At 21.2% G+C, this 23215-nt stretch overlaps 5 protein-coding genes across 7 annotated transcripts; 2 read left to right on the top strand and 3 right to left on the bottom strand.

Annotated features, from left to right (window-relative positions):
- Positions 1-162: 162 nt before the first annotated feature.
- On the bottom strand, positions 163-2419 carry LOC727239 (protein P54-like). Its single transcript, XM_026441842.1, has 3 exons — positions 2249-2419; positions 1689-2155; positions 163-1250 (listed from the first exon to the last, which is right to left on the bottom strand). The coding sequence occupies exons 2-3, from the start codon at positions 2128-2130 to the stop codon at positions 334-336; spliced, it is 1359 nt and encodes a 452-aa protein (XP_026297627.1). The 5' UTR covers positions 2131-2155; positions 2249-2419; the 3' UTR covers positions 163-333.
- A 1661-nt stretch (positions 2420-4080) lies between these two features.
- On the top strand, positions 4081-5861 carry LOC102656137 (coiled-coil domain-containing protein 174). Its single transcript, XM_006559155.3, has one exon. It carries the CDS (start codon positions 4103-4105, stop codon positions 5636-5638), a length of 1536 nt encoding a protein of 511 aa, XP_006559218.1. The 5' UTR covers positions 4081-4102; the 3' UTR covers positions 5639-5861.
- Positions 5862-6009: 148 nt separating this feature from the next.
- On the bottom strand, positions 6010-8511 carry LOC727247 (non-structural maintenance of chromosomes element 1 homolog). Of its 2 annotated transcripts, XM_001122957.5 has the most exons (7): positions 8374-8504; positions 7346-7456; positions 7058-7199; positions 6644-6839; positions 6427-6540; positions 6230-6353; positions 6010-6149 (listed from the first exon to the last, which is right to left on the bottom strand). In XM_001122957.5, the coding sequence occupies exons 2-7, from the start codon at positions 7443-7445 to the stop codon at positions 6064-6066; spliced, it is 762 nt and encodes a 253-aa protein (XP_001122957.2). In that variant the 5' UTR covers positions 7446-7456; positions 8374-8504; the 3' UTR covers positions 6010-6063. The 2 variants fall into 2 exon arrangements, with proteins under 2 accessions (XP_001122957.2, XP_006559217.1); XM_006559154.3 differs by lacking the exon at positions 7346-7456 and having other exon boundaries at positions 8374-8511.
- LOC727249 (calcium/calmodulin-dependent protein kinase type 1) lies at positions 8503-15226 on the top strand. 2 transcript variants are annotated; one of them, XM_006559153.3, is made up of 8 exons: positions 8503-8923; positions 9943-10077; positions 10167-10241; positions 10398-10660; positions 12078-12218; positions 12696-12822; positions 13357-13394; positions 13499-15226. In XM_006559153.3, the coding sequence occupies exons 1-8, from the start codon at positions 8814-8816 to the stop codon at positions 13921-13923; spliced, it is 1314 nt and encodes a 437-aa protein (XP_006559216.1). In that variant the 5' UTR covers positions 8503-8813; the 3' UTR covers positions 13924-15226. The 2 variants fall into 2 exon arrangements, with proteins under 2 accessions (XP_006559216.1, XP_001122959.1); XM_001122959.5 differs by having other exon boundaries at positions 13357-13444; positions 13538-14912.
- Positions 15227-20143: 4917 nt separating this feature from the next.
- LOC413831 (sorting nexin lst-4) lies at positions 20144-22960 on the bottom strand. Its single transcript, XM_397270.7, has 5 exons — positions 22524-22960; positions 22161-22350; positions 21610-22070; positions 20845-21540; positions 20144-20755 (listed from the first exon to the last, which is right to left on the bottom strand). The coding sequence occupies exons 1-5, from the start codon at positions 22536-22538 to the stop codon at positions 20504-20506; spliced, it is 1614 nt and encodes a 537-aa protein (XP_397270.3). The 5' UTR covers positions 22539-22960; the 3' UTR covers positions 20144-20503.
- Between the last annotated feature and the right edge of the window lie 255 nt (positions 22961-23215).

Here is a 23215-nt window from a genome sequence, read left to right as displayed (position 1 = left end):
TTTAATAGAACTATTATAGAAATATATTAAGAAATTTTTATGTATCATTAAAAATAACATTTTTTCGTCATTAAATCTCTTATATTATTATACAAGAGGATTTCAAAATTATATTATCAAAATACTTCAAAGAAAACGCAAGAATAATCATGTTGCAAAATATTGTTTACATATTTAACCAAAATGTATTATTGAAGTTTTAAAACATATATTTCTTTAGTATTCCTAAACACAGAAATACTCATAGATATTTTTATCTTTATCAAATATATTAAAATATTAATGATATATTTTTTTCAAGAAACATGTCAAAAAAAAATAGAACATACAGCATTAAATTTCTTCTTCATGTACCGATGTACTTATTACATTATTTTCATTTATTTGATTCTTAATCACAAGTGTTTCATCTGTCTTTTTAGGTATTCCTGACATTTTAATGTACATTTTGTTTGTTTCTTCTTTTTCTGAATCCAGCTTTTTATCAATATCTTCTTCTGATGATTTTTGCACATTGTTATTACTAGTTAATATTTCTGACGAATTATTTTCCGAGGTTTTTCCTCGTCCTCTTTTTGTAGTAGCTATTGAAGATATAAATTCTTTATTTGTTTTCTTTTGTATTTCTTTAATTGCTTTTGTTACATCAGTATCATCTTCATTAGAACCAGCATCAGTATTACGATTAGCAGTTTTACCACGCATTTTAGTAACTTTCTTTGATAATGTTTCTTTTTTCTTTACATTTCTTCCCTTTTTAGTGGTTTGAATTGATTCTGTTTCTTCTGATTGATTATTTTGAATTTCTTGATTTTCATTATCACTAGTTTGTATTAATTCTGAAGATGATTCTTCTATTGCTTTTGATTCTCCATCATCTTTTGAGATATTTTCAGCATTAATTTCATTTTTACGGCCTCTTTTTTTTCTTGCTACTGTAATTTTTGTAGATTTATCATCAACTGATTTTTTATTTGTCTTTATAGATACTATAGATTCTTCAGTTTTATCATTATTTTCAGTCTCATTATTAATAGCAGTTTTACTTCTATTACTACCTTTATTAGCACCTTTACCTTTTATTTCAGTATCTATATTAGTTTGTTTCTTTATTATTTTTGCTTTAGGATTACTATCCTTTGATACTATTTCAATATTTGCAGACTTTTTTTTAACAGTTGGTGCTTCTAAATTTTCAATATTTTCATTGACAACTTCTTTTTTAGCTTTTCCCTTTGATCTTCCCTTAGCTAAAATAAAAATATTATTATATATATAAATAAATTATGATATAAATAAATAAATATCAATTATATATATATTTATTATATTATATTATATTATAATATTATATTATAATTCCTCATATATAATTCCATATATATATATATATATATATATATATATATATAAAGGAACTTTTATAAAAATTTTTATTTATTATATATATTCTAAATAATTTAATATACTAAAATTTATATACTTTAAAATAAAAAATTTTTTTATATGATTGTACATATTTAGAAAGAATTTGTCCAAAATTTATTATTATATAATCATCATGTTATATTAAAAATCAAATAAATAGCAAAATATTAATAAAAAAAGCGTTTATATTTTCGTAAATTATTAGTCGTTAAATACGAACAATAATATTAAAACTCGTTAAAGAAATTGTAAATACGTACATTCTTCATCCACATCTATTCCCGCCTTTTTTATCGTAGCTTTGGTACGTGTCTTTTTTATTTCAGTTTCTTCAGTATTTTTTGCAATATCTATATTCACAGGACTTGCATTAAGTTTTTCTTCTATTTCTTTACTTTTCTTTACCATAGACTTGACTTTAGAGTTCGTTTTTGTAGATGTCGAAGCATTTTTAGCAATCGATGATATCTTAGTTTTTGTTTTTGTGTTTTTAGTTGTGGTTGAATTCGTATCTGTGGTTTCTATTTGCTCGATTTTCGTAGATTTTGCAGCTCTTGGCAGTCTAATTTGCCTCTCTTCATCGTTTTTATTCACACTCTTTGCAACGGCTTTTCTTCTTTTCGGAGGCGACACATCGCCGGCTTCCGCTGCTCTGTCTACAACCTCTGTATCTGAATGTTTTGCAGCTTTACGGGGTGCCATATCATTCCACAATTTTAAGAATTATCTAAAAACAAATTTTATACATTTTTATTATATTTTAAACATACAATGAATTTTAAAGACGATAAATGATTCACTATATCAACCGATTACTTACCGGTGTACAACGTGCATTAACGTGTCCGTTGCATTAACTGGTGTTCGCAAGTTACATGACTAACATAGTAGCAGATCGGCAGCTTCAAGTTTGGAATAGATTTGATAATCGACAATCGATTTTTAGATTGACAAATGGCGTCAGAATATCAACGGATCAAATTTTCAATAACTGAAATTTTTAAATATATGCAATTATATCTTACAAAACTTTATAATTAAGTAAACAAATTATTTTATAAAATTTTTTTTATATCACTTAAGAATCGAGCCTAAGGACTTATAGTTTTACATCCTTTTAATTAATTCAAAATTTTAGTAATTATAGTGTAAGATATTTTATTTTAATATAAAATTAAATAATTTTAATTTTTTATCAATGTCTTTCATATAATTAAATATTGTATAATTAAATATTTTGCAGGATATTTATATAATTAATTAATACTTCAAGACAGAAACATTCGTTGTGTTATGAAAGGTATAGAACATTCGTATTTTTTAATTTATTTTATTTAATTCTAAATAAGTTTTTTTTTAATATTTATATTGACAGTATTATAATTTATTATTACAAATTAAAATTTATTTTAAAAATATTTTCTATGTACAATATTATATTATAATGTAATTTTAAATAATTAAATTTTAAATAATATATAAAAAAATGAAATCTTATACATTATTTTTAATTTTATTAAATTTATTTATTAAATTTTTAGTAAATTTATTTATTTATTAATTGTATTTTTTATAGTTAATCATTATAAAAAAAATAATAAAAATTAATTAATATAGAAATATAATAGAAATAGAATAGAAATTAATATAGAAATATATATATTAGTATATTATACGAATTAACTTTTTAAAATTATTATGTTATTAAAATTATATTGTATTTTAATAGAAATAAATTAATCAATAATAGGATTCAATAATAGAATTAAATAATTAAATAAAAACCATGATTTTATTATTAGTATATTTGCAATTTTTATCTAAATATTTATATATTTTGATTTTTATTATCAAATATACAAGAACCAGAACCAGAAATTAAAAAATACTAAAATATATTAATATTAAAAATATTAAAAAGCATGATAAGCATAATAAGCAGAGATTATATCACACATAATAATATTCAAAATATTTTTATATAAAATTTAATGATAAAATTTAATATTTTGAATATATAAAATTTAAATTTATTTTTTATTTATATTTAAAAATAAAAAAGGAATATTAATATAAATATTGTATCTATCTAGTTTTTTCTTTTTTTATATAACCAGAAGAATTATTATTTTTAATTTTCTTTTGTTTTTATTTTTTTAATTAAATTATTTATAATCAATATAAAAATATATTTATAATATTTATTTAAATAATATAAATGATATTTATGTAACTTTAATTAATTCTTATAATATAATGTGAATTTTAATTTTTTTTTATTCGAAAAATAGCATGGTTAAGATAAATTAACGATTTGATATATTGGTATGAGATTTCATTCATGTTGTTTTTCCAATAAATAAAATCTTAAATGTATGTTATTTAAAATTATAATTCTAAAAAATACATTATTATAAATTTATATATATATATGTGTGTGTATGTGTTTGTGTATATTATAATTATATATTTTGATATTAAAATTTATATCTCAAATACAGTGAATATTAATAATCTATTATAACCTATAATTTATGTTTCACTCAATGTTGTACTCAAATATAAAATATAAATCATAAAAATTATGTGAAATTATCGAGATTTTTTAGATTACTTTGTATTATTTTCTAAATGAAATTGAATTATATTAATGATATTTTAACAGATTTATTCAATGATGAATAATACAAAAAAAATCAATGTAAATTTTTCATCTCTTGTGGGTTTAAAAGCAGAACTTTTAAAAAAACAACATGAAGTAAATGAAGCAAAATTGAAATCAGAAACAATTTATAGTATTCCAAAATTACAGAAGAAAAAATCTTCAAAAACTGAGGAGGAACATAAAAATGAAAATTCGAAAAAATTAGAATATATTGAAGATATTGATACTCATAAAAAGTCAAAATTAATGTTAGCAGCAAAGGCAAGATTGTATGACCAATTAAGAAAAACTAAAACTACCAATGAAAATTTTCTTGTTGATTTCACAAATAAATCAGATGAATCTGATGAAGAAGAATTATTACAAAAAAATGAAGAAAATGATGCAATATTAGAAAATGAAGATGACTGGGTAGAATATGAAGATTGTTTTGGTCGCACAAGAAAATGTTTACGTGAAGATTTGTGTTTAATGCAAGAAAAAGATCAATTAATAAAACAACAAATAATAAATAAAAAAGGAATTGATCCAAAAACAAATAATATTATTGAACAAAATTATCAAGAAGAAAAAGAGCCTGAAATAGAAATTATGAGAAGAAAATGGGAAGAACAAACAAAAAAATTAACTGATAAAGTAAATATACATTATCAAGATATTTTATTTGATGAAGCTAGAACCCATGGCGTTGGTTATTATGCATTTTCACAAGATGAAGAAGAGAGAATCAAGCAACAGGAAAATTTATTCAATTTAAGGAAGGAAACGGAAAGAAAACAGAAAGAAATAAAAGAATTAAAAGAATTGAAAGAAAAAATGGAATATAATAGATTAAAAGCAGCTAAAATTAGACAGCGTATTAGAGCAGGATTACCAATAGATGCAATAGAAGAAGAATTCAGAAAAAAAAATAATGAATCTAATCAAAATATATCAGATAATATACATACTGCAGAAAAGAATTTGATTGAAGTCAAAGAAAAAGAAAGTAATGAAAATCAAAATATAGAAATAAATAAAGAATTAGAAAAAGAAAATAAAATAAAAATTTTAGGAGAATTTTTAGGAAAAAGAACTCATTGGTATGAAATGTCTCAGGAAGAATGGATTCATAAATGTAGAAAAATTAGGGTTAATGAATTTGGACCAGTATATGAAAATTTCAAAAGTGCTGGTTATTTAAACTCTGAAAATATTAATGTAGCATTAAGAATTAATAATAATGAAGAATCTGAACCATACGAAATGAATATCCAGAGTAATGTAAAAACTAATAATAAAGCAAATATAGATACTTATAATATACCACTTCCTCCTAATTTAATTATAAATGATTCTAATGTTGAGGATAATAAAACAATAAATCAAAATAGTTTTACTCAACAAAATATAGAACAAGTTACTCAACAAGTTCAGCTTAAACAACAAGAATCCAATAATATATTACAGAATCAGATGATACCAAATAGAAATATAGATGAAGCAAGTATAGCAGCTGGTCTTAAATATTTGAGAGAAAAATTTGAAAAAAGTCAAAACACTTGAGATATTTATAAAATATTATAAAATACATTATATAAAGATATTTATAAAATACATTTATACAATAATGTTTAAATATGTTTGTAATAATGTACATATAAAGATTATCATATATCATTCTCTTTATACCAAAGAATATGCAATTTGACTTATAGAAGTTCATATTTTAAATGTAAAATATGGAAAAACAATTATTAAGATTTTTGAGATGGTAGTATTTACTTCAAAATACAATTTAATTTTATAAACTATTTTATCATTATAAATTGAAGTTAAATATAAAAAAACATCCTATATCTTTATTCAAATAGAAAATTTATATTTATGCTTCTGGCATAAAAGAGATGATAGATGATTTAAATATTACAATAGAATTATTTACGATAATAAAATATATTTATAAAAAATCTTTTACAGTTTAATTATATTTAATTTTTTCTTCTTGAGAATTTTTTATTAGATAATTTTATTTTATCCACACTTTCTTCTGCTAGATCACAGTCATCTGATATACCTATAAATATTAATTTTATTTATAAGTTAATAATAAAAATAAAGAATTCATTAATTTTATTCATAAAAAAATAACATTACCAGATAAATCAATATCTGAAATCACTGTATTGCAATTAGAACACTTTATGGAATTATAAATCATAATAAATTTCTTTAAACAATATAAATGAAAAAAAGTTTCACAATTATTACATTTTTTACCCTAAATAATAAAAATAAATATTAGTAGGAAATCTTATATAATTACATAATTAATGACATAATTAATAACATACATGAAAAATAATTTGTTTGCAAAGATTACAAATATTTAAATTATTTTCATAAGTAGCTCTAAAATATGGCATTAATTCTGTTATACTTCTTACACCCATATAATAATAACCATCCTATAAATATCATAAAATTATAATATCAATAAAACTAATTAATTATAGAATTATATATTAATATTAAATATAAAATAATAATATATTGATGTTTTATTTGTACCTTATAAGCTAACCACTTTCTATTAACTATATCATCAAGAAATTCTTCAGCTTTTGCTTTTGATATTTTTACATCTGGTAAAGAACATAAATTTAAACATATTGTACTTTGTATACATCCATTATTTGATGTTATAATTTCAGAAAATATAGTTCTTAATAAAGCTAATTGATCTTTTGAAAATTCAGATTGAAACCTAAAAAAATTTTAATAAATTATAATAAATATTTTTATAAATACTATTATTCAATAATTAGAAAAATAAAATAAAAATATCAATTTATTTATTTATAAATTTTAGGTAAATTTAAAAAAAATATTTATAACAAATTAAATAATTACAATTAATATTAATAATTAATAAAATATATAAAAACAAATATAATATTGATGTTATTTTAACATCAAATATACCTGGTTATTTCATCAAATACAGTGCTTATTAAAATCCAATATATCTGGCCTGTAATTTCACACCATGCTTTTTTAATTAACATGTTTAAAGGTTGTAATTGCTCATTTATTTGATTTATTATTATTGATACTTTATCATCATCTGAAATATACAATTTCATTTATAATATATATGAAAGTTATTTTAAATAAATGTAAAAATAGATGTATACGAAATTGAATTCTTATTTAAAATTATTATTTAAATATAAATTATTTTTATTTAAAATTAAATAAGAATTTACTTACTAAATAATTTGATAACGAATTCTTTTGCTTTATTTTCATTTAAAAAACCTTCATTCATAAGTATTTGTAAAATTATTTTGTGGTTATTGGTATAAACCATGTTTTATTTATCTGATAAATATATAATATATGTAAATAAAATTATCAAAATCCGTTATTTTATTTTTTAAATTATTAATTATTTATTATTGTTAAAATCGCAATATTTTTTAAGTAAATCACTATAAAATTTTAATAAATATTCTGATTAATTTAATATATATTATTATTATTATTATTATTGTTATTGTTATTATTATTATTATTATTATATTGACATTATCATCTTCGATCATTTATCAGAATTTAATATATGTTTAAAAAATTACTATATGTAAGGTATATATGTACGTGCGCGCGCGTGTTGTGTGCTAGGAACAAAAAATTTTGTATGTATTTATGGTACTATTAAAGGATATTTTTTTATTTTTATGGTATTCTTTTTTAATTCAAAGAAAGCATATCTTTATTATTTTTTATGAATACAAAATACAAAATATAATGAATAAAATGAAAAAATAATTTTGAAATATATTTCTTAATGTTTTTCAAATTATATTAAACGAAAATAATTTTTTCAAAAAAAAACGCAATTATAAAATAAAAAGAATAAATAGATAATTTTCATAAAATTAAACAGTTGTTATATAAAATTTTTACTTATTATTTAATTTTATATTTATTATTTATTCATTTATTTATTATTTCTTTATTATAAAATTATTTATTTAAACTGAGATTTACTGTTGCATTATATTGCATTTCTACTATTATCTTCGATGAATACAATGAGTATAGGACTATGACTAGTTAAAACATGACAGTATTAAAGAGTATTATGAGAATATTATGAGAAAAGCAATGAATGAAAGATGTGGAATTAAGGGTTGAACATGATCTATTCGAATATTAATCTATTTATTAAAAACTACAAAGGAAATAAATTGCTATATGATAAATGGATTAAAAATTAAAGAATTAGTACGTACACATCAGAACTATCTACTGCATAGTACAAGTTGTATCGCGAGGGCGCGAGGCCGCGACCCTGAGCCTGATACGCGGAATAGAACGTTTCAGTAGCAGAATAGTGCGCGAATACGTGTCAAACTCGGTCCACGGATAAGCGTAAAGTGGAACATCGTAGTGTACAGCTATCTGCTATCGTTTCGTGCAGAAAGGTCGAGAGTTCATGATCATACATTGCTTTAAAACGATGATTTTACGAAGTGTTTGACGACGATCTCTTTTTCTTTATTATCACTGCCGACTAATCAGAAACTACAGACATTGAAGTTTTTCTTTATATCTTTTTGTGTGAATATTTGGTTAACAAACGCATAACCTGTTAAAATTTAGAAGATTATTATAGATTTAGGGATTTGAAATTAGGTGTGTGAAAATTATACTATAATAATATAATCCGAAGATGCCACTCTTCGGTAAAAAAGATTCAAACAAGAAGATTAAAAAAGATGGAAAAGATGATAAATCGCCGTCTGTTGAGGACAAATACATCCTAAAGGAATTACTTGGAACGTATGTATATTATAAATGTATATCGATACAGATTACATATCAAAAAATAATAGAATCATTTGCATGAGATTTTTATATTTATATTCTTTATATTATATTTAAATTAAATTTTAAGTAATCTTTTAATTAATAATATGATTAATTATAAATTTTATGTAATATTACGTTTTATCATTAAATATTACATTTATCATTAAAATTTATAAAAAATTAATAAAACTTTTTTTTTTTAATATTATCCTGATATTTATATACAAATTTTGAATAGTTTATTTTTAATACTTATTTTTCATAAAAAATAGATTCATTTTGTGGCATTTAATAATTATTAATATTTATTGGCACAATTTAATTATTCTCATATGCATGTATATTTCTTATATATGTAATTTTAAATTTTGTTTATTTTATTTTATGTTTAAATTAGAATCTAAATTATAAATATATAATAAAGCAAACAAAGCAATACTGATTTATATTTGCTATACTTATAAAAAATGCTATACTTATAAAAATTTAATTTTTAATTAATTTAATAATTTTTTTAATTAATTTAATTTGTGTTACATATTTTTTGATATCTATAATAAATATATTATATATTTTTAATATTTAGAAAAAAGAAAGTACTTCTAGATAGAAACATATTATAACTATTAATTTTTAAATACTCTTATTTAAATTATATAAACTTCATTTTTATTTGTTCATAAATAATCTTCATAAATTTACATCTCAGATTTATCAGATTTAATTGCAATTACAAATTCACAATATCTATCATATGATATGATATATTCATTAAAAATCCTATTATATTAGAATTCTTTTATTATTATGATTTAAATAATATGAGCAAAGTTAATTATAATTAATTATAATTAATTGGATAATAAATGTTGTTATGTATATATTATTGTTATAATGCGTAACAATAAATAAAAATAATTCCATAAATCTTATTGCATTATTATTTATATGTGATACTTTAATTTATTTGTTAATATTTATTTATATAGAGGTGCTTTTTCTGAAGTACGTTTGGCAGAAAGTAGGGAAAAACCTGGACAAATGTTTGCTGTAAAGATCATTGATAAAAAAGCATTAAAAGGAAAAGAAGATTCTTTAGAAAATGAAATTAGAGTTTTACGAAGGTATATTATTTAATTTTCTTGAATAAATTTAGTTACTTTTTACTATTAATAATTTCATATTTATTTTAGTTATAATTATATTTTTTTAGGTTAACACATCCTAATATTGTTCAGTTATTGGAAACATTTGAAGATAAACATAAAGTTTATTTAGTTATGGAATTGTAAGTAATTAAATTAAATATAAATATTTATGAAATACTATTTTCTTAAATATTTATGAATTACTATTTATTATTACAATTTATTAGTAAATATATATCTAATTATCTATAAATATATCTTATCTAAAAATATATCTATTTTTTCTTTTACATTAGAGTTACTGGTGGAGAATTATTTGATAGAATTGTTGAAAAAGGTTCCTATACAGAGAAAGATGCCTCAGGTTTAATAAGACAAGTTTTAGAAGCTGTGGATTATATGCATGATCAAGGTGTAGTACATAGAGATCTTAAACCCGAGAATCTTTTATATTATAATCCAGATGAAGATAGTAAGATTATGATTAGTGATTTTGGTCTATCAAAAATGGAAGATTCTGGTATTATGGCAACTGCTTGTGGTACACCAGGATATGTTGGTATGATTTAATTTTATTAATTTACATATATAGAATAATGTATAGGACATTTTTTGAGAATGAATTCTATAACAAATACAATAGTATACAAAAAATATTGAAAATTTATTAAGTTTCAAGTTATTAAATTATTAGCAATTTAACTATTTTATTTTATTTAATACAAATTTAAATTACTTATAATTTAATAAATAAGTATATTAAATAAATTGTTTAACTGATATTTTTTGTATATTTGTGTTTATTTTAGTCTTTAAATTGATTTTAAAAATGTTTTATATATATATATTATAAATATATTAATATTGTATTATATTGTAATATTAATATAGATTTATTCATTATAGCATATTTACGATATATTGAATGAATTGTTTTTCTTAAAAATAAAAAATTTTAAAAAAAAATTTTTGACAAAAAAGAAGTTTAATGCTTCTTATAATAATATAATAATATATACAATTTTTTTATATTTGTAATATTATTAAAAAAAAAAAGTAAATTTTTATTTTTTAAATGAAATATATAAAATTTCATATCAAGACAAATTCAAACATATAACATATGTATTATGACATATGTATTCAAAGTTAGACAAAATCAGAATGAATAAAAAAAAATTGAATATTATATTTACTAATATATTGTATTGATAAGATTATATATTGTCACTTCTACTGTTATTTATAAATGATATTTATTTTAACAAAATAGGAATTTTCCTCATAATTATAGATCTGTAAAAAGTATTTTGGATGAAGTATTCAATATGTTTGGAACTTTTGGATATGTAAAATGATTTTTATGGTTATCAAATTTATTACTATTGGATTTTTTTTGTATATAATATATCTTTAAAGGATTTGTATTAGGTAATTTGATGTAATTTAAAATAAAAAAAGTATATTAATTCATAACCAGAATAACATTAATAAAAAATAAGAATAATTTAATATTTTATAATTTAATATTATAGACAAAAATTCTTATTAATAATTTAAAATACAATCAATACAGTATATTAATAAATATAATATTAAGAAACATTTATTTATTTCATTTTTCATCTTTTTTTTTCATCTTCTGAGTCTAATATGGAATGTAGGAATAATATGAAATTCATTTTGCATAATTTTATATAATGTAAACAAATTTATATTATTTCATTTAAAAAATTGAAATTTTTTATTTTTGTCTTTTGAATAACATTATTTATAATATGTAAAATTTATTACATATTATTACATTCAGCATGAAAAATATTAAAATTTTTGTCTTTATATTCTCTTTATATTCTCTTATTATTTTTTTTAAAAACTTATTATTTTCAAAAAAAACCAATTTGATATATCAAATATTTTATACATAATTTAATTTTTTTTATAAAATTTAAATATATATTTTTTTTTATTTATAGCTCCAGAAGTTTTAGCACAAAAACCATATGGAAAAGCTGTGGATGTATGGAGTATAGGAGTCATTTCTTATATTTTATTATGTGGCTATCCGCCATTTTATGATGAAAATGATGCGAACCTGTTTGCACAAATTTTAAAAGGTAACAAAACTATTTTAAAGTTCAAATTTTTTTAGAATTTGAAAGGATTATACTATGATTTCATTAGTACTATTTTTAAGTTTGACAAACACATGCAGTTATCCATTAACTTAAAATTTTCATTTTTAAGGTACTATTCTAGTTTTAGTATGCTGTTATATACATGCTAGTGTAGTAAGTAAATAATCTTTCGTGTGTGTCCACAGTTTGTGGAAGTCATTAATTGTTTAATTTTCAAAAATTAAGATTAAAAATTTAATTCTATATCAGCATAATATCTGATAATAAAATAATATCACTAAATAAAAAAATGAAAGCATAAAAATTTTATAGTCAATTATAAGAAACAAATTTATTTTATAATGTGAAATGAATAATATTTTTTCCAAATTTATACAAAAAGTAATTTATACAAAAGCAAGTAAATCATAATAAAATCATTTGTTCCATACCAAGAAGCTAACCAGACTGTTATAGGTGAATTTGAATTTGATTCACCGTACTGGGACGATATCAGTGACTCCGCAAAGGATTTTATTCACAAATTGATGTGCGTCAATGTTGAAGAACGTTATTCTTGCAAACAAGCCCTTGCACATCCTTGGTAAGATCATTATTGTATTCAGATATCGTATACAACTTATTTTATTAAAGTTATTGTATCTTCCCTATTAAAGTATTTGTAATATTTTGAACATGTTTTAAATGTATTTTTAAATTTCAAATAGTTATATTTTTAAATTAAGTAATGAAAATATTACAGGAAATAATTTGTATTATTAATAATAAAGTAGGTATTGATTAAGTAAGTAAAAGAATTATATTAATCTCATTATGTATTAATATAAATTTATTCTTTTACAAAATTAATTATTAAATTGTATATGAATTAAATGTATGTAATAATAAAGTTTTAAATTAAAAATAGAATTTTTATAATATTTTAACTATATTTTAACTCTCATATTAAAATCTTTAATAATTCTTACATATAAATATTAAATATTAAATAATATTTTAACATTATAAAAATAAATACAAATAATTAATAAATATAACTAATATAAAAATATAAAAAGAATATTTTATTTATTATATTTTGTATTTAACATAGTATCGTGAAATTGATATTTTTCAGGATATCCGGCAATGCAGCTAGCAATAAAAATATCCATGGTACTGTATCGGAACAACTTAAAAAAAATTTCGCCAAATCAAGGTGGAAGGTTAGTATGATTATATGATTATCAAGCTTCTGATTGTATGTGTTTGCTCGCCAGGCTCCGTAGGAAAGTCTTCCTCTTCTCTCATGGTTGCAGCAAGCCTATCACGCAGCCACGGTTATACGTCAAATGCAACGATTGGCGCTCAACAGCGGTCAACAGCAACAGGGCCCAGGATCAACAGGCCCCTCCAGCGGCAATCTCATGCCATACCCCGACCAATCGCAATCCAACCCCAGTCATCAATCCAGATCAGTGGAGTCTCCAACCAATCACAATTGAAGGAAATACGCGAGTCACCATTGTCAATGTCAAACTTGGTGGCCTCGAATCCTATTCCCATTCCAATCACTCCAAGTTCACCATTATACTTACGCAACAAACGCTTCAAGCTGTGGGGTAGCACACGCACTGCTCTGTCTACTCTATTTCAAACGAATATATCGTATCTTAGAAAACAAAGAAAGTATAAGAAAAGTTGAGTCATACTAAGTTTCTTCTAATGAGAAACTGTTGGACGACTGGTTATTTTCTTGCCGAATATTCTAATTCTGGTAAGAATTTGTATAGATTCCAGCTAACTTGCTTTATTGTGGTCTCCTGTGATATGGTTGCCACCGATTATATATATATATATATATATATTACAAAAGTACACAAATGCTCATATACATAATTCCTTTCTCTCTCTCTCTCTCTCTCTCTCTCTCTCTCTCTCTCTCTCTCTCTCCCCCCTCTCCTCCTCTCTCCTCCCCTCCCCTCCCCTCCATCATACAGCCCGCGCGATATAAGGCGATTTTTTAAATTTTCTCGTTTTATCGCGCTTAGTTTTACAAGCTTTATTTCAAAATTCTAAATAGATCTATCTATGTTGATGTATTTACAGTAAAATTAAATCCTATAGTTAATAGAGATTTTAAACAATAATAAAATATAAACATTGATCAAGCAAAAATATAGTTAATATCTTTAGATAAATTTAATGCTAATTGTGAAATTTTGTGACATAAGGAAAATTTTGCTCGATCAAGTCTATTAAATATATATATAATAGAAAAAAAAAGAAGAAACAATGTGAACAGTACAACGACATGTTTTTATCTTTTATAAAATTTGGTGTAATGAATAGTAGTTGTTTAGATAATTCTTTGCGATATAAACATTTTACTATATTCTAGTTAAATATGTTTTAAATTTCACGAACCAATATGCAGTTTTTTGCCCGGTACTTTTCGATAAATGGCACGATCGAATATAATATATATATTATTTAAAGTAGTTTTTCAAGAAATATAATGCAAAAGACAAACTAAATAAGCTTTTTATAAAATAGATTACAAGAAGAAAACAATTCTTGCCATATGAAATCGCGTTGTGTAAGATCTGTGTAAGATCTGTGTAAGATTTGATTTTGTCGATATTTGTTTTTATGTTTTTTTTATAATTAAAATATATTTTATTTTACGATAAACAAAATTATTTATATACAGTTATGTACAGTATACTATATTGCAAAATATTATATATATACATTATATACAGGTATTCTGTTACGTATGTTTTATTATATAGTGATATTAGTAAAAATTTAAAAATTCCAGAACAGAAATATATTAATTAGATTTAATATATGTATACATACATTTAATATATGTATATTATTCTGCTCATATTTTTATCAATATATTGCAGTGAAATTTAATGAGAAATGTATATAATTCATACACAATTCTTCAATCATCTCTTTGCAAGATGCAAATATAAAGAGCAAATATTATGTATAAATTATATATAAGATTGAATTTTTAATTTTTTTATAATCTTTTTTAAGGGCAATTATATTTTTATATAATTCATATTTCGATTTAATTATATTTTATCATTGTATTTCTATTTTATTAAAAATTAATATATTTTTTTAAATAATATAAAATGAAATTGATTTATCTTTGAAAAAATAAAAAGCACAAATTTGAATATAATTGATTAAGAATTAGTCATTTATATTCAAGAAATTATTTCGTTATTTGAATATTATTAACTAAGTTAAAACTAATGATTTTTATGTTGCAAACGAATGTATATATTAATAATATACGTTATATTTCTTAATATAAGTGTATAAGTACTTTCGATATTTTACGTATTATTAACAAATCAATATAAATATTTTCGTATTTAATATTTTTTTATAAAATACTGCGATTATATATTACAGATTACAGTCGAATCTCTATATGCGTCATTAATCCGTTTTTAGAAAACAGACAAAATCGAATTAAATAAATATAGAATTAATTTTTTCAGTAGAAATTGATTGAAAAAAATAATCAGTTTTGAATCTAGGCAAATAAATAAAATTAAGCAGAAATTTAATTTTTATTGAAAAATAAATAGCAAAAAATAAATCTTAGTAAGAAATTTTTGATGAGTAATGGATTTTTAAACGAATATTTAAATAAGCAAAAATATTTAAACATATTGAAACATTTTTTTGCCGAAAAAATATAACGAATATTAGAATATTGTATATAAGATCTAAAAAGAATAATATGTAATTAGCTATTTATATTTGTATCTTATAATCAAAAAGATTAACAAATCATATGCAGTATTCAATATTTGAATTATAAAAGATATTTTAATGAAATTTTCAAAAATATTTTTAATATTATTTTGTTTTTTTTAAATTACTATTATAATTTTAAGGTAATGATATTCTTATACTTTATTTCAGTGATATATGAATATAAAAAAAAAAAAATATGATAATTTTTATTGAAATAAAAAATAAATTCCTTTCAATTGGAATGTGTCAAATAATAATTTTTCATAATAATGATTGATTTTAATTTATTTTAAAAATATTTTTAGATTTCATTACATTGATAAAAAAAATCCATTACATATTAATATGCGAAAAACTGTATTAATGATAATTCAATATTTTCTCGTGTTTTTTGAAATAAATATAAATTATATTCACTAAATCTATAAAATTATGTATTACATAGAAAGAAAATTATTGCTATTTATCGAGCGGGCATTCCTTTTATCATAAATTACTCTTTCTCTTTAACTTTAAACAATAAATACGATAATCACTTTGAAATATATTAGACATCCGTCCGTGTACCGGGCACTATTTGTGTAGTTAATATTATAAAAAAATTCGTGTTAATGCTACATAATAATTTTAAAATCGATAATAATTATATTAATTATAAGATATATATATTGTGCTAATAAAACAAAGAAAATATATATAAATTGATTTAGAATGACGCGTGCAATCGAATTTAAGATATATTCAATGATATTATTTATTCTTCTCGAAACATTATAGTATATCAAAATTTCAATTAATAACAGATTTTTCATTGCAAAATAACGTACCATTCTAAAGTGCCTTGGATGACACGATGATGGAATATCAAAAAAAAAAAAAAAAAAAAATTAAAATATATTTTTCAAAAATTAGAATCATTTACTCTTTATTTAGGAAATTATTTTACTCAATTTATTTTTATTTCAAATAAATTTGAAATAAATTTTTATTTGAAATAAAAATATTTAATAAAAAATAAGTAGTATAACATAAGTATAATATAAAGTTTGCTAATAATTAAATCATGAAATTTTATTATAATCTTTATAACCAGCATCGTGTCATCTAATAAGAAAGGTTCGTTAATAAAAATTTTTTTACGCTAAATATTTATGCGTTATTGATGAGCTTGTAATTTAAAATCTTAGAAGGAAATTAAAAGAATTTAGTTTGTATTTAAAAATGAAGAAACAAAAATGATAAAACCGTGCCACATGAATAAACATATCGGCAGGAACATTGTAAAATGTGATTATAAAAATAAGTTGATTTTAAATAGTAATGAAAAAACAACTTGTTATTGCAGTTTTCAATGAAAGAAAAAACAACGCCAGACTGATAGAGTGTATGGAATGCAAGAGAAAAAGAATGAAAGAAAAAAAGAGAGCGAGGGAGGAAGAATGTTAAAATATTTTAATTGTTGCCTATAAATTAAGCGTAATTTACGCTTCTATATTTATTAATTGATTATAGGAATAACTTCTTCCTATTGTAACTTTTCTCATTGCACAAGCCTTGTAATTGTTATGCTTACATTTGTGGAAACGATTATTCAGATGTTTCATTGTTAAATTATACTTAATACAGAAAATTAATGTTAGAAAAATTAATGAAAAGAGTTTATCAATCCTATACAGAAGATTTTAATATTCAGAATATATTAAATTAATTTACAGTGCCAATATATATTATACACATTATGTGTTAAAAGAATTATTGAGATCGCTAATTCGAAAACGTATAAAATATCTAATTTCTATTTCTAAATTAAACATGTTACAATTAATATTTTCGAAAATAAGAAAAATTAAATTTTTATTAGATATTGTTTCATGAAACAGTTTTTTAAAAAAATGTTTTATAAATACGAAAAATATAAATATAAAAAGTAAATATTGATTTTTTTGAATTTAATATATTAATTTTTTTAATTTTTTGATTGTGGTGCTATACATGAAATATTCGATATTTTATGAGATATTGATGAATAAAAAATATATATATATATATTTATAAAACTATACAAATATTAATATAAATATATATTTTTATTAGCTATCTTAACTTTTTCGATTATCACATTAATAATCATTTTTTTAAATGACATTAAGTTGCAAGATTATTAAAAATAAAATAAAAATATCAGAAGATAAATTATGGAACAAGTAATTACATTTTAATACATATTTAATGATATTTTCATTTCGAACATGAAAACGAACATATAGTTGATGTAAATGGTAATAATAATAATAATGATAAACAAATTTACAAAATGTGTTTCTGTATGCTTAACATTAAGCTATCTTTTTTATACAAATTATTTTAAATGCATTAAAAATTATATATTTTAATTTATAATTTGTTAACTAATAAATGTTGTAATAATTTCAGTTTGCATATAATAAAGACAAAATAGAAATTTACAACATATAGTGGCTGCCTTTATAAAATATAAAATTATATAATTATATCAATAATTATATTTATTATATATATAATTATATTATATATATATCAATAATAATTATATCAATAATTATGATGATTTTTTTAAACCAATTTTAAAAATCAATTAATTTAGAATAAGAATAATTTAATAAATAAATACTTATTAAATAACTTGCTAAAAAAAGTTTACATTACATAATATAATTAATTTTTTTACAACTATTTATATTTTATTTGATTGTATTATAATAATATAATTTTTTTTCTTATTCTTTTAATTCATGATAATATATTCGTGAAACCTTTACAATATTTTAAATTATTTTACAATAATTACATAATTCATACATAGATACATATTAATAAATAATATTAATATTTATTAACTATTACTATGATATATAAAAAAAATTAATAAAAAATAATAAACTATATAGAATATATTTATTATAAAATGTAATGTAAACTTTTGTACTAGATTATAATTCAATATAATCTAGTTTCTATTTATACGTTGAGTTCAATAATGTTTAAAATTTGGCTTATTGGATTTGTTAATATTATATAGTAAAATATATAAATGACATATTAGATATATTGTATACACTTAATAACAAAATTATGGTTAAATTAACATTCGTAATTAAAGTATATAGTGAATAAAAAGTTATAAAATATTTTTTCAAATTTTAAAAAATAGCAGCCACGAAAGATTAACATTAATATTGATATACAATGCATATCAATATTGATATGCACATTATTATGCATCGTTAATAATATCGCTTAGTAGATGCTAATTTTCTCTTTTTAAATAATATTTCATTGCTATTAATATCATTTTCTTTTATTTGAATGATTGTATTATAGATGCCTAATATAATTGAAATAAGTGATGATAAAATATTATAAATAGAAAATATATTTGCATATTTCTATATATATTATACTTTTGATAGTAATATCTGAAAATAAATTATTGGCCCCCTTCTATGCAATTTATAAAATTAATGTTATCACTTAATTAAACAAAATATGTTTAAAATTTCATACAGTTTATACCAGTTATAATTTTGAATATTACATATTATACCAAATGACATTATAAACGAAGCAATCTTAAGCTGCATCTCCATTGAAGCAATAATGAAGAATATTTTGTTGATATTTTATATTTCTTGAAAAAAATCGCCACTTGTTACGAATATTTCTACAGATTTTTTCATATTTCCTGTTTTCAACAAATATTTCTATTCGAAATATAAAGTAAAGATAAAAAAAAAAATAGAAAATGATAATTTGTGGTAAGAGAAACAAATTCTTCTCTGGAGAATTTTTAGTATATATACTTTGTGATAATGTATGATTTTGTTAATATCAATGCAATTTTTTTATAAAAATGTATATTAAAAAAGTATATCAATGAAGAGAATGAGAATTTCCTATAAATAGAAATTATTTAGATGATACTGTTGATCTATTTGTATCAGTTTTTCATATAGGATCGATGAAATATCTGAAATATATAAATATTCTTATATATGAATATAATAAGAATATATAAATATTCTTATATGAAATTTTAAAAATATTGTTTATTTGTTAATAAATAATCGTTATGTTTCAATTCATTTATAAATTGCATGTTTCCGAATTTCTAAGATCTAAATTTTGTTTAATCCATATTTTTCATTTTTTTTTTTTTTTTATTAATAACAATAAATGCTGCAGTTACAAATTTTTTACTGATTTTATCTTTAGTAACAATAAATTGATTTGGGTATGGACAATTTGTTATTAATAAAAAATAAATAAAAAAAAAATAGTCTTGAAATTAAAACAAAAGATGAATATTTTTTAGATTATATAGCTTATATACAAAAGTTTCTATAAATAAATAATTGTTATAAATATCTTGATAGATGCAGCAACAAGAGGCAATAAAAAATTCCTTAATATTGCTTCAATGGATACATAACTTTATATTAAATTAGATATATATTTTACTCTTCATATGCATTTAACGCTTCCCGTAATTTATCTACAATTTTTTGATAAAAACTAATTTGCTCTGTAAGATGTGTTTTCATTGTTTGAGTTAAATAAATCTCTTGTTCTGTCTGAAAATGCATTTCTTCGGCGAGAAGAGCACGTGCAATTACATCTGTTCGATGAGACAGATCTCGTAATTGTTGCGGCTCCATTTTGTGTTCACTTACTAATTTTTCATAATCTTTTCGTTTTTGAACAGCAGTCTAAAAAAATTAATGAAAAAAAAGAAAAAAGATTAAAATTTTTATTATTAATAAAATTATATCAATAATAAAGAATAAAATTTGTTTACCTTATGTATACTAATTACATCTGGAAAACTATTGATAATTCCTTTATAAATATGAAATTTATCAGCAAGAGGTTCCCAATCAAATTTAGGTTGTTCTTCATATAATTTGCCTATGTCATTATAAGCATCTCCTGTCACCTTTAATGCATAAGTTAATCTTCCTCGACTACTGTCATCTCCTTCCAATGCATGGCTTAATGCATTAAAACTTTGACCAATTTTCTGAAATTCCCTTTTATATAGAACTTGGTTTTTCTTTGTTTGATCAACAGCCATAGCCATAAAATTTTTAACTACTGGATCTAATCCACTTATAAATCTACTAAAAGTATCTGTTTGAATTTCTACTTTTATAACATCTAGAGTTGTTTCAGGACATTGAATAGCATTAAAATAATTTACACCTAATAATTCATCTTTTTCTGCTTGTCTTTTGCCAGCCTTCCATCTTTTCTCATCTGTGCATGTTATAAAATGTTCCCAGACGCGACTACGCGCTAACACAGGATGTCTACAAACATAATCAACAAATTCCTGTAGTTGTGTGCGTCTATGTTCAATAAATTGTTCTTCATATCTTCCAGATATTTGTTTATCTGGTAATGGTGGAATAGGAATAAAGCAATATTTTTCTTCCAAACGTTCATGTAACCAATCAAAATGTTTATATCTTCTTGAAACTTGAATATTGTTAAACTATAATGAAGAATTAATATTATTTGTATATTTTTCTATTAAAATAATATAAAATACAAAATTATATACCGTTGGTGTAAGTTGATAAACTATAAAACTCTTAAGACCTTTGAGTTTAGATTCTTTTTTGGGAGATGTAACTACACAACTATAAAGTTCTCCTCTTGAAACCCATCTATGACGTCCATTTTCACTTTCATCAATATATATTTTTTCACTTTCAGGAACATTTGCCACTTTCATTCCTAATAAAAAGCTATCTTCTCCAGACTTTATTAATGTAGAAAATTTATTGTTTTTCTTTGGTATATTAGGTATAGGCCTTTCAGGTATCACAGAATGAATAGTTTGTATAGAAACTAAATCATAATCAACACTATGATGCTGTGATAATTGTAACATATGTTGTTGTTGTTGTTGTTGTTGTTGTTGTTGAGGAATGTATGCTTGTGTTTGACCAACTTCAGAATCATCATCCCAATCATCATCCCAATAATCTCCGGAACTCTGTTGGGATGATATCATGGCATCTAATACACAAGAGAAATTAAATATAATAATCTTTAAAATCAATATATCTAATTACAAATTTGTTATATATAATAAAGCAATAAATATACTAGGAACAGATGTTGGAGTCTCAATAATTTGAACATATGCTGCTGGAAACAATCCAGATTTTCCATTCTGATTAAAACCTTCACACCATCCATCACCCACATTATCTCTCATAACAGACAATACTTCTCCTGCTGTAATAGACAACTCTGATGTTCCTGGTTCTCCTGTGAAATCGTATAGCGCTCTTACCTGAAAAAAAATATCAAGTGAGAATGCGGCAAAAATATATTCGAAAAAAAAACAAAATTATCCGTCACTATCGCATAAAAGAATGAGTCATGATACAAAGAATTGATCAAACTATGCAATGACAAATTGATCATTTTTGTCTTCATAACTTCTTTTTCTTAAAGTTTATATACCTGGTGGCCTTCCATTGTAAGTACATATACTAATAATAATTTCGAATTTCAATGACAAATTTTCCTTATTTCAAATTATTTAATTGCGCCCGGTCACATAACTACATTGATCTACTTAGCCATATGATTGACATTTACGTATTTGCGTTTTAACGTGTGTGCGATTCTGTGCCACATAAATGAAAAACTTAAACGACTGTACCACTACTATCTATCGCACATAATACTCTTTTAGTACAATGTACTTCTTAAATATAAAACATATCTGTATTTAAATCGAAAACATATTCTAGACATAGAGATAAATAAATAAATGGAATATAATTCAATAAAAAAAATACAAAAAATTATTCTGTAATTGGAGGTTAGATATGAAACATAAGATACATGAAATTATAATCCGATACTGATTTCGGATCCGCCTCTATGAATTAACTTTTATATCACACGTCCTGTATTATACTTTTGTTTGGGAATGTACATTTGAATAAACCAAAATACCATTTATACAGTTACGAATATAAAATTAAAAAAGAAAACTATTTTACAATTAAACTGTGAAACTTTATATAAATTCATTTTTAGATTATATATATATTATAATTAAAAAGAAATTATTAAATAGAAAATAATTAAATAGAAATTTATTACATACATAAATATTTCATAATGATTTTTATTTCAATATTTTT

The sequence above is a fragment of the Apis mellifera genome, linkage group LG7 (assembly GCF_003254395.2).
Source record: "Apis mellifera strain DH4 linkage group LG7, Amel_HAv3.1, whole genome shotgun sequence".
Taxonomy (NCBI): domain Eukaryota; kingdom Metazoa; phylum Arthropoda; class Insecta; order Hymenoptera; family Apidae; genus Apis; species Apis mellifera.
This window is presented reverse-complemented; position numbering and strand designations above follow the sequence as displayed.

What these genes read in the sequence shown, in the direction of transcription:
- LOC727239 (XM_026441842.1), bottom strand. Translation starts at nt 2,130, where the DNA reads ATGGCACCCCGTAAAGCTGCAAAACATTCAGATACAGAGGTTGTAGAC. An exon ending in AATAGATGTGGATGAAGAAT is followed by an intron (nt 1,251 to 1,688) that starts GTACGTATTTAC and finishes TTTTTATTTTAG; the next exon opens with CTAAGGGAAGATCAAAGGGA.
- LOC102656137 (XM_006559155.3), top strand. Translation starts at nt 4,103, where the DNA reads ATGATGAATAATACAAAAAAAATCAATGTAAATTTTTCATCTCTTGTG.
- LOC727247 (XM_001122957.5), bottom strand. Translation starts at nt 7,445, where the DNA reads ATGGTTTATACCAATAACCACAAAATAATTTTACAAATACTTATGAAT. An exon ending in ATTCGTTATCAAATTATTTA is followed by an intron (nt 7,200 to 7,345) that starts GTAAGTAAATTC and finishes TGTATATTTCAG; the next exon opens with ATGATGATAAAGTATCAATA. An exon ending in GAAAGTGGTTAGCTTATAAG is followed by an intron (nt 6,541 to 6,643) that starts GTACAAATAAAA and finishes TGATATTTATAG; the next exon opens with GATGGTTATTATTATATGGG.
- LOC727249 (XM_006559153.3), top strand. Translation starts at nt 8,814, where the DNA reads ATGCCACTCTTCGGTAAAAAAGATTCAAACAAGAAGATTAAAAAAGAT. An exon ending in TGGTACACCAGGATATGTTG is followed by an intron (nt 10,661 to 12,077) that starts GTATGATTTAAT and finishes TTTTATTTATAG; the next exon opens with CTCCAGAAGTTTTAGCACAA. An exon ending in GTTTGCACAAATTTTAAAAG is followed by an intron (nt 12,219 to 12,695) that starts GTAACAAAACTA and finishes AGACTGTTATAG; the next exon opens with GTGAATTTGAATTTGATTCA.
- LOC413831 (XM_397270.7), bottom strand. An exon ending in GACTCCAACATCTGTTCCTA is followed by an intron (nt 22,071 to 22,160) that starts GTATATTTATTG and finishes CTTGTGTATTAG; the next exon opens with ATGCCATGATATCATCCCAA. An exon ending in ATGTAATTAGTATACATAAG is followed by an intron (nt 20,756 to 20,844) that starts GTAAACAAATTT and finishes TAATTTTTTTAG; the next exon opens with ACTGCTGTTCAAAAACGAAA.